The 10,703-nt window shown below is 42.4% G+C and overlaps 1 protein-coding gene across 1 annotated transcript; it reads right to left on the bottom strand.

Moving 5' to 3' along the window:
• Positions 1 to 5,727: 5,727 nt before the first annotated feature.
• On the bottom strand, positions 5,728 to 10,476 carry LOC147629534 (pentatricopeptide repeat-containing protein At2g27610-like). Its single transcript, XM_086812806.1, has 2 exons — positions 10,195 to 10,476; positions 5,728 to 10,120 (listed from the first exon to the last, which is right to left on the bottom strand). Exons 1-2 carry the CDS (start codon positions 10,273 to 10,275, stop codon positions 6,008 to 6,010), a joined length of 4,194 nt encoding a protein of 1,397 aa, XP_086668932.1. The 5' UTR covers positions 10,276 to 10,476; the 3' UTR covers positions 5,728 to 6,007.
• Positions 10,477 to 10,703: the final 227 nt, after the last annotated feature.

Raw genomic sequence — 10,703 nt, forward strand, 5'->3', positions numbered from 1 at the left:
CTTTCCTGTATTTAATCATGAAATCAAAGTCCTGCATCAACTCAGTCCATTTAGCCTTTCTACCTTTTAAGTGCGGTTGATCACAAATATACTATAAAGACTGGTGATCAAGACCATAAATTGAGACCCGTAGAGATGCCGTCTCCATGCCTTTAAAGCATAAATGATCACATGCAACTTTTTCTCCTGAATTGGGTACCTAGTATGTGCATCATTAAGTTTCTTACTCTCAAAGGCCACAAGCTTCTCATCCTGGAACAAAGCTACGCCTACCGCAAAATCACTAGCATCAATCTCAACAATGTAAGTCCTGCTAGGATCTGGTAAGGCTAACAGAAGAGCATCTCAAACTTTATATTTCAAAGTATCGAAAGTTTCCTGTAGCTTCTCATTCCACTCAATCGGAGAATTAGACTTCTTATTTTTACCCTTAAGAAGGTTGGTAAAAAGGCACTGTCAACTTCCAATAATCCTTGACAGATTTTTGAAGAAATACCACAAAACCTAAGAAAGATCTTAACTGCTTGACCATACACAAAATTGGCCATTCTAAAACTTTTTGGATCCGACCCAAATCTATACTTAAGCCATCTCGAGAGATCTTATGACTCAAGTATAACAATTCCTTTTTGAAGAAATCACAGTTAGATAACTTATAATACAGTTTCTCCTTCTTGAGCCTTCTGAGAACCTCTTTAAGATGGTCCTCATGCTAAGCCAAAGTTTTACTGTATATCAAAATATCATCTAAGAAAACCACCACGCATTTTCCTAACAGATCCTTAAATATATCATTCATGATATGTTGGAAAGTTGCTGGTGCATTAGTGAGACTAAAGGGTAACGCTAAAAATTCATAATGGACATAACGTGTCCTAAAAGCAGACATCTTCCTTTGCAATACGGATCTGATGATAACTAGTTTGCAAATCAAGCTTTGTGAAATACTTAGCTCCTTGTAACCTATCAATAAGATCATCTGATCTAGGCAATGGGTATTTATTTTTAATTGTAACCTTGTTAAGACCTCTATAATCAATACACATCCGCCAGATACCTTGATCTTTTCTTTTAACCAGGAGAACTAGTGCACCCCAAGGAGACTTACTTGGTCTAATCTGACCCATCCTCAAGTATTTAACTAGTTGCTTGGCTACCTCGTCTGACTAAGCCAATATGGAGGAATACTAACACATTTTGCACCCAGCACTAGCTCAATTTTATGGTCCACCTCTCGTTTAGGAGATAATCTATAATTATGATTAGCATTAATCAAATCTTTCCACCTAAGAGGTGTTCACGCAGCACGGGAGAGAAAATGAAGAAAAGTTCAGATTAGAGAGATGGAAAAAATGCCGCACACACGATAGAGAACCCAATGCATCAACATGCTACCCGCTATTGAAATTCGATAAAAAATCGGCATAAACATGTGGGGTATTTTGTTTAAAAAATCCATAAAATGCTTATTTTAACCATAAAAATATAGAAAAATAGCATTTCCACTCATGGAATTTCCCTACAACGTCAATACGTCCATCCAAGTCAAGAAGAACCACGTTCCAAAGGCCATATTGACGTTCCCAATGCATAGGCCACCAAAAATAATCAAAACATAACAAATATTACTTAGTAAATGTTAAAATTTACTTTAAAAATCCTAAAATTTTAGAATAATGAGAGAAAATTAAGAGGAGAAAAAATTAACTAGCGACCGCCCTGATACCACTATTAAAACCCTAAAGATCTCTCTAGCTAATCACTATGCCCAAAAATGCAAACACTAGGCATATACTCATCCACCCAACCGTCCCCGAGCCCAAGGGTGCACACATAAATATAATGAAGATCCATATACCTAACCTTGGTGTCCCATACCACCAAGAAGTATGTCTTCAATCCAACAGCTCATAGCTCTAGCATGAAATGGCAAGAGAGTAGCTCTAGCATGAAATGGCAAGAGAGTAGATACAATGCTCTACACAAGAGAACATCCCTTGAGAGTGCCCCATGCCCCTATTATATAGGAGAGCACTCAACTGACTCTTAACTCCCCATCAATAAAAGATGCAAATTTTCAAAGGAAGGTGGAAAAGAGGAGTACTTGCTCTCCCCTACTTCTCCATAAGTTTTCTAGCTTGGGAATAGTGCAAATTTCATCAAAAATCATAAATTCAAGGTAATCCCAAATAAATTTGTTCAAATGTTTCTTAAATTTGGCTATTCATTACTTCCATTTTATGAAAAATGAATAAATAAACGAGTCTCAGATAAATAATTAAGGTAGAAGACTCAGGGTTAATTTTTGGATAAAAATGATCCACTCTAATAATTTATAGTTAACATTACCTTATGTTAAAAATGTGCAGTTGTAAAAAAGGTTTATAGGCCCATAGATGCTATGAATGCAACAAACACAGCAAGTAACTCACCCAAACCCAATGCGAGAGAGAGAGAGAGAGAGAGAGAGAGAGAGAGAGAGAGAGAGAGAAGGATGTAGATAATGTTGGACTAGCAAGCACGATGTTACCAAATAGCACACAACTCCTAATATAAGTATAGGTTATGGTCTACTACGCTTTCCAATAAGCAGGGACCAGATAGCTTTAAACAGTCACTCAAGTATAGTAATCTTTATGATTACAATGATCACACAATGATGATGTGAAAATGACTTAGGTTTCTTTAATTAGGCATCGACTGGCCTAATGTCCAATAAAGTAGACACCCACTTTCCTAAGTCCTAAACCCTAACTTGCACAACTTATGAAACTTTTACAAATTGACCATTAAAATTTTCCTAGGATCCATGTCACCACTTGGCCAAAGGTGGACAGGGTGCTTATGTGCATTATAGGAGGTAAGCATCGTTGCTATCTTTTTGGAGGTAGCTTGGCTGATGGGATCTATTGGTGTTAGGATTTCTTGGTCAACTTTGATGCTTCATTCTCCTAATCGAGTTAGGTTTCTTTAATTAGGCAGGGACCAGATAGCTTTAAACAATCACTCAAGTATAGTAATCTTTATGATTACAATGATCACACAATGATGATGTGAAAATGACTTAGGTTTCTTTAATTAGGCATCGACTGGCCTAATGTCCAATAAAGTAGACACCCACTTTCCTAAGTCCTAAACCCTAACTTGCACAACTTATGAAACTTTTACAAATTGACCATTAAAATTTTCCTAGGATCCATGTCACCACTTGGCCAAAGGTGGACAGGGTGCTTATGTGCATTATAGGAGGTAAGCATCGTTGCTATCTTTTTGGAGGTAGCTTGGCTGATGGGATCTATTGGTGTTAGGATTTCTTGGTCAACTTTGATGCTTCATTCTCCTAATCGAGTTAGGTTTCTTTAATTAGGCAGGGACCAGATAGCTTTAAACAATCACTCAAGTATAGTAATCTTTATGATTACAATGATCACACAATGATGATGTGAAAATGACTTAGGTTTCTTTAATTAGGCATCGACTGGCCTAATGTCCAATAAAGTAGACACCCACTTTCCTAAGTCCTAAACCCTAACTTGCACAACTTATGAAACTTTTACAAATTGACCATTAAAATTTTCCTAGGATCCATGTCACCACTTGGCCAAAGGTGGACAGGGTGCTTATGTGCATTATAGGAGGTAAGCATCGTTGCTATCTTTTTGGAGGTAGCTTGGCTGATGGGATCTATTGGTGTTAGGATTTCTTGGTCAACTTTGATGCTTCATTCTCCTAATCGAGTTTTCTCGCAGCAATTTATAGTAGTTGCTTATGCTAGGTTTACTTCTTTGTGAGCAATGGATGCTTTTGAGGTTAGATGAAAATGTGTGGATGCCTTTGATGCTTCATTCTCCTATTCAAGTTTTCTCTGAACAATTTATAGTAGTTGCTTATGCTAGGATCGTTTCTTTGTGAGCAATGGATGCTTTCGAGGTTTGATATAAAGGTGTGGATGCCTTACCAATCTTGGTTTCAATGAACATAAGACTCTCATTTTTGGTAGTTGGTTTGAAAGAGAGTGCTCTCACTCAACTGATATATTATCTCCAATCTTTCATGTCTTGATTGAAGTGTTATGGTATGTAGATACACTAGCATGCTTCATACTCAATCTAACCTCCAACCTCCCTAGAATTGGTTGATTTACAAGACTTGAGTCTTATCCTTTTTTGGGTTTGTGTCCTTTCAACCTAATTCGTGCAACCCTCCGGTGATGTTGAGTCTCTCATGGAGGACTTTACTTAGGAGAACCTTTTGTTGCTACCTGCTCAAGTCATGGCTATCAGAGTGATCATGGCTGCCTTGCTTCTGCTTTAGGTGTACAAGATGAGGTGGCAAAAGCAAGCCTTGTTTCTTGTCAGAATACTTCCTCCTGGTTGCCTCTAGGAGGATTGTCTACTTTTCTTCATGGTTTTCTTGCATTTGTTTTGGGCATACAAGATGAGGAGGTAGAAGCAAGGCTTTTTGCTTGTCAAAATGCTCCCTCTTGCTTGCTTGCTCTTGGGCTAGAGCTAGATAATGTTTTAGATATGTAAATAATGTTTTAGATATGTAACTACTCATCTAAACTTGATGGATTTGTATGGTTTGAAAGTATGGGAGAATGTAATACATTTTACACTTATCAATTTTTCTTTTTAATACATTTTACACTTACCATTATTGGAAAAAGACATTGTGAAAGAAAATGGTGCAATATTGTGACCCCAAGAGGATAGGATGCTCGCAGTTCTTGGTAGAGGTGCCAAGTTTGAGTCACACCAAGCATTCATGATGTTTTTTGTGTATGGTTTGATGCCTTATAAATAAAGTGCCACCACATGCTATGTTCGCATGTCCCACAATGCAATTAAGTTGTTGGTCTTATTGTCTCAATCTCACCTCTTGAAATGGTTAATAGTGGATCAGTTGTAGTAGCTAGTGGGAGCCCTCGTGCGGTGTTTGCGGAAAACATTTTTCTTAGCAAGTCAAAAAAAATTGCTTCCTCAAAATTTGAGGGTTTTCGTCAAAAAAATTTTGACCTTTTGCGCAAATTATAACTACATCACCTAAAAATTTGTAGTTTTTTAAAAGTGCAAATTAAAAATTTACAAGTGAAAACTAAAGCATTGCAAGTATATTGTATTTATATTTTTAAATACATGTATATATGTATAAGTATATGCGTCTATGTATAGGTATATGTATCTAAAACATAATATTGTATATACTATATATTTACATATGTGTATGTGTGCGTGAGAGAGAGAGAGAGAGAGAGAGAGAGAGTGTGTGTGCATACGCGCGTGTGTGTGTGTGGGTGAGAGAGAGAGAGAGAGAGAGTGTGTGTGTATGTGTGCATACGCATGCGCGCGCGCGCGCGCGTGTGTGTGTGGGAGAGAGAGGGAGAGAGACCGCTTCTATGTGTGGGAGAGTGTAAGAACGAAAGAGGGAGTGTGTGCATGTGTGTGTGTGTGTGTGTGTGTGAGAGAGAGAGAGAGAGAGCAAGTGTGTATATGCGTGTGCATGTGAGAGAGAGAGAGAGAGTTTCAACATTTGAGAGTGTGTGTACGTGACAGAGAGAGGGAGAGGGCCATGTGCATGTGCATGTGTGTGTGTGTGCACGCGAAAGAGAGAGAGAGATGGTTGTAGAGAAGGAATAGTTCTTTTCTGGAACCTTGGTCGGCCGCAGCAATGCTCAGGTGCAATACTAGTCAAACTAGTTTGAGCTGATCACTCAGAGTAAGGGTGTACTTCTACATCAATGATTATGGAAGGCTCTTGATTAAAACAACTACACCAAACAACACAACACAAAAAAGAGAGAACGAAAAAAAAACCGTTGCTGTACAACTCAGCTCTAAAGTCCTAAAAGGCTAAAAGAGAACAAATGCTCAACTTCAGCATACTGAAGAGTTCTGTCCGGCAATTTTCATCCTCATCTGAGTTGCACAATTGCTACCAGTATTCAAATTTTCATCACTACCATCACAATTTTCAACAGCAGCCAGGCAACACAATTGCACTACCATCACCAGTATTCCTCACAAATACACTTTCCATCCTCGAAAATGTGAATACGGTTTACGTCTTTGACCTGAATTTTGCGCTTCTCCATCTTTGATATGAGCGATGTAGCAAAATGGCAGTCACCACAAACCCCCATGTTCTTCGTAACACGTATAGGTGTCCCTTCAGGTGTATTGATGAGGGCACATGCGATGGCCAACTTCTCACTATGCGCACATAGCACATCTTCCTTTGCATCATCTGAAATGGCTTGTGACACCCAGTGCAAACCTGGGGAATACCCTTCCAGCGATATTTTTTGACCAATGTCTTTTAGCTTTGCATAGATATTTTTGCTTTGGGGATGACTCCCATCCCCCACAATAAATGAATGTACATTTCTAATTGCATCAGTCCACCAACAACATCCTGGTATCTTCCAAGCTCCATTTTTCCATCTCATATCTTCAACCTTGTCCGCTTCCTGTCCCATGCCAGCAGCTGCATATATATTACTCATGAGGACATATGCGGCAGGATCCTTTTCATCCAACCGTACTGCATGCTCAAAGGCCCATCTTCCAAGCTTCACATTCCCCCATTTTTGACAAGCACCCAACAGACCAGACCAAAGCGGAAGACAATCAGAAGGTGGCATCTTCTCAATCACACTTATTGCCTTGTCAAAGTGCCCTGCACGACCGAAAAGATCAACCATGCAGGTGTGGTGCTCTAAAGTTGGGATGATGTTGTAGACTGTGCTCATAGTCTCAAAGTACATTTGCCCCTCATCCACTAGACCTGCGTGACTGCACGCAGTAAGCAACACAGCGAATGTGACCAGGTCCGGCTCTGTAAATTCTCCTATCATTTTGCTGAACGAGTCAAAAACAGTCTCAACCTTTCCAAGCTGGGCATATCCCGCCATTAGTGCATTCCAGGATACTACATCCCGTACTAGAAGCTTTTCAAACACTTCTTGCGCTTTTGCAAGCTCGCCACATTTGGCATACATATCCACCAATGCATTGCCAAGCACAATATCTTTCTCCAATAACCCCTGCCTGGCAACCTCAGCATGTATCTCTTGGCCCATCTCAGCTGCTCCTATGCTGCCACAAGCTTTCAAGATGCATAGAAAGGTGACGGCATTTGGGTAGAGGCCCTCGTCTCGCATCCGTCCAAAGCAGTTCAGAGCTTCATCACTGTGCCCATGCTCAGCATATCCTGCGATTAGCGCATTCCACGAAACTACATCCCGCGCTGCAAGCTCATCAAACACTTCTTGTGCTTTTGCAAGCACGCCACATTTGGCATACATATCCACCAATGCCGTTCCAAGCACAATATCTTTTTCCAATAACCCCTGCCTGGCAACCTCAGCATGTATCTCTTGGCCCTTCTCAGCTGCTCCTATGCTGCCGCAAGCTTTCAAGATGCATAGAAAGGTGACCGCGTTTGGAGAGAGGCCCTTGTCTCGCATCAGTCCAAGACAGTTCAGAGCTACATCACCATGCCCGTGCTCGGCATATCCTGCGATTAGCACATTCCACGAAACTACATCCTGTACTGGAAGCTCGTCAAACACTTCCTGCGCTTTTGCAAGCACGCCACATTTAGCATACATATCCACCAATGCAGTGGCAAGAACAATATCGTTTTCTAATAACCCCTGCCTGGCAACCTCAGCATGTATCTCTTCGCCCTTCTCCGCTGCTCCTATGCTGCCGCAAGCTTTCAAGATGCATAGAAAGGTGACTGCATCTGGGTAAAGGCCCTCGTCTCGCATCCGTCCAAAACAGTTTAGACCTTCATCACCGTGCCCATGCTGGGCATATCCTGCGATTAGCGCATTCCATGAAACTACATCCCGTACTGGAAGCTCGTCAAACACTTCTTGTGCTTTTGCAAGCACGCCACATTTAGCATACATATCCACCAATGCAGTGGCAAGCACAATATCTTTTTCTAATAACCCCTGCCTGGCAACCTCAGCATGTATCTCTTCGCCCTTCTCCACTGCTCCTATGCTGCCGCAAGCTTTCAAAATGCATAGAAAGGTGACTGCGTCTGGGTAAAGGCCCTCGTCTCGCATCCATCCAAAACAGTTTAGAGCTTCGTCACCGTGCCCATGCTCGGCATATCCCGCCATTAGCGCATTCCAGGATACTACATCCCGTACTGGAAGCTCGTTGAACACTTCTTGTGCTTTTGCAAGCGCGCCACATTTGGCATACATATCCACCAATGCATTGCCAAGAACAATATCTTTCTTCAATAACCCCTGCCTGGCAACCTCAGCATGTATCTCTTTGCCCTTCTCAGCTGCTCCTATGCTGCCACAAGCTTTCAAGATGCATAGAAAGGTGACTGTATTTGGGTAGAGGCCCTCGTCTCGCATACGTCCAAAGCAGTTCAGAGCTTCATCACCGTGCCCATGCTCAGCATATCCTGCGATTAGCGCATTCCAGGAAACTACATCCCGTGCTGGAAGCTCATCAAACACTTCTTGTGCTTTTGCAAGCACGCCACATTTGGCATACATATCCACCAATGCTGTGCCAAGCACAATATCTTTTTCCAATAACCCCTGCCTGGCAACCTCAGCATGTATCTCTTGGCCCTTCTCATATGCTCCTATGCTGCCGCAAGCTTTCAAGATGCATAGAAAGGTGACTGCGTTTGGAGAGAGGCCCTTGTCTCGCATCAGTCCAAAACAGTTCAGAGCTACATCACCATGCCCATGCTGGGCATATCCTGCGATTAGCGCATTCCACGAAACTACATCCCGTACTGGAAGCTCGTCAAACACGTCTTGAGCTTTTGCAAGCACGCCACATTTAGCATACATATCCACCAATGCAGTGGCAAGCACAATATCTTTTTCTAATAACCCCTGCCTGGCAACCTCAGCATGTATCTCTTTGCCCTTCTCAGCTGCTCCTATGTTGCCACAAGCTTTCAGGATGCATAGATAGGTGACTGCATCTGGGGAGAGGCCCTCGTCTCGCATCCGTCCAAAACATTTCAAAGCTTCATCACCGTGCTTGTGCTGGGCATATCCTGCCATTAGCGCATTCCACGAAACAACATTCCGTACTGGAAGCTCGTCAAACACTTCTTGCGCTTTTGCAAGTGCGCCACATTTGGCATACATATCCACCAATGCATTGCCAAGCATAATATTTTTTTCCAATAACCCCTGCCTGGCAACCTCAGCATGTATCTCTTCACCCTTCTCAGCTGCTCCTATGCTGCCACAAGCTTTCAAGATACAAACAAAGGTGACTGCGTCTGGGGAGAGGCCCTCATCTCGCATCCGTCCAAAACAGTTCAAAGCTTCATGACCGTGCTTGTGCTGGGCATATCCTGCCATTAGCGCATTCCACGAAACAACATTCCGTGCCGGAAGCTCGTCAAACACTTCTTGCGCTTTTGCAAGCGCACCACATTTGGCATACATATCCACCAATGCAGTGCCAAGCACAATATCTTTCTCCAATAACCCCTGCCTGGCAACCTCAGCATGTATCTCTTTGCCCTTCTCAGCTGCTCCTATGCCGCCGCAAGCTTTCAAGATGCAAACAAAGGTGACTGCGTCTGGGGAGAGGCCCTCGTCTCGCATCCGTCCAAAGCAGTTCAGAGCTTTATCACCATGCCCGTGTTGGGCATATCCTGCAATTAGCGCATTCCAGGAAACTACATCCCGTACTGGAAGCTCATCAAACACTCCTTGCGCTTTTGCAAGCGCGCCGCATTTGGCATACATATGGAGTAGGGTGTTGCCGACATAAATGTTCTTTTCAAGCAACCCCCTTTTGAGAATATCAGCATGTATTCTGCTGCCTTTGCACAGGTCCTTTTGCTTGGCACAAGCCTTTAGCAACGCCACAAGAGCAGTAGCGTCTCGAAACTCCTCGTGGTTACCGTTGGTCACAATCAGCACCTCCTCACCTCGGTGGTGGATTTCCTTGGCCTTGGTCATCCGCTTATCCTTCCGTACACAGAACTCTCCATCTTTCACTTGGAGTTGCAGTTCCAACTGCTCTTGGACCCAAGGCGGATTGTGCCGGCCATCCATCCACAGCGGCTCCTTTGTCAGTTTGTGCCTGAAGTCTGGGGATCTTGGGCTTCTCTGTGATGCAAAACAAAACTTAGGAAAGCCAATAGCTTTCCTGTACTCTCATGAAATTGTAAAACAGTGCTTACCTTGCTGTTCCGATTGTCCCAAAATTGGGAGGGATCCCTGAAGTACTCCTTCCATAAGAAGTCCATGTCTCTACATGCCATTGAGAGGAAGCCGAACAAGCCCTTTTCGGTTGTGAAGAAGTCAGCGTTCCTGACTTTCTTTGGGGTTGTTAAGTGGTTAGGACTGCAGAGGAGTTATGAATTCTAGTTAGGAAGGAGGAGAAGCTGGCAATCGTTGCTGTGGCACCACCTCCCGAGAGTGGTGAGTTTTTTTTTTTTTTAAATGAACAATTTTTTGGCCTGCTACCTTAGTGTTTGTTTATATGGTTTTTAATTTTTGGCTCAGATGAAGGGATCATAAATAAATAAGAGGTAAGTGGACGTGATCACATTTATAACCTTCTCAAGGCTGCTTAGACTCTCTTTCTCAAGGCTGCCAAATGAGGATAATCGACAAATTTGGCTACCTCGCAAAACAACAAAACCTTCCAAAACCAAGCCTTGAGAGTCTAGAAGAAAAAGAGCTCAAA

Source organism: Cibotium barometz, chromosome 18 (assembly GCF_041138505.1).
Source record: "Cibotium barometz isolate CiBa-2024 chromosome 18, ASM4113850v1, whole genome shotgun sequence".
In the NCBI taxonomy this organism is placed as follows: Eukaryota; Viridiplantae; Streptophyta; class Polypodiopsida; order Cyatheales; family Cibotiaceae; genus Cibotium; species Cibotium barometz.

Coding starts and splice junctions, on each gene's coding strand:
- LOC147629534 (XM_086812806.1), bottom strand. CDS start 10,275: ATGGCATGTAGAGACATGGACTTCTTATGGAAGGAGTACTTCAGGGAT. Junction 10,121..10,194: donor GGGACAATCGGAACAGCAAG/GTAAGCACTGTT, acceptor TTTGCATCACAG/AGAAGCCCAAGATCCCCAGA.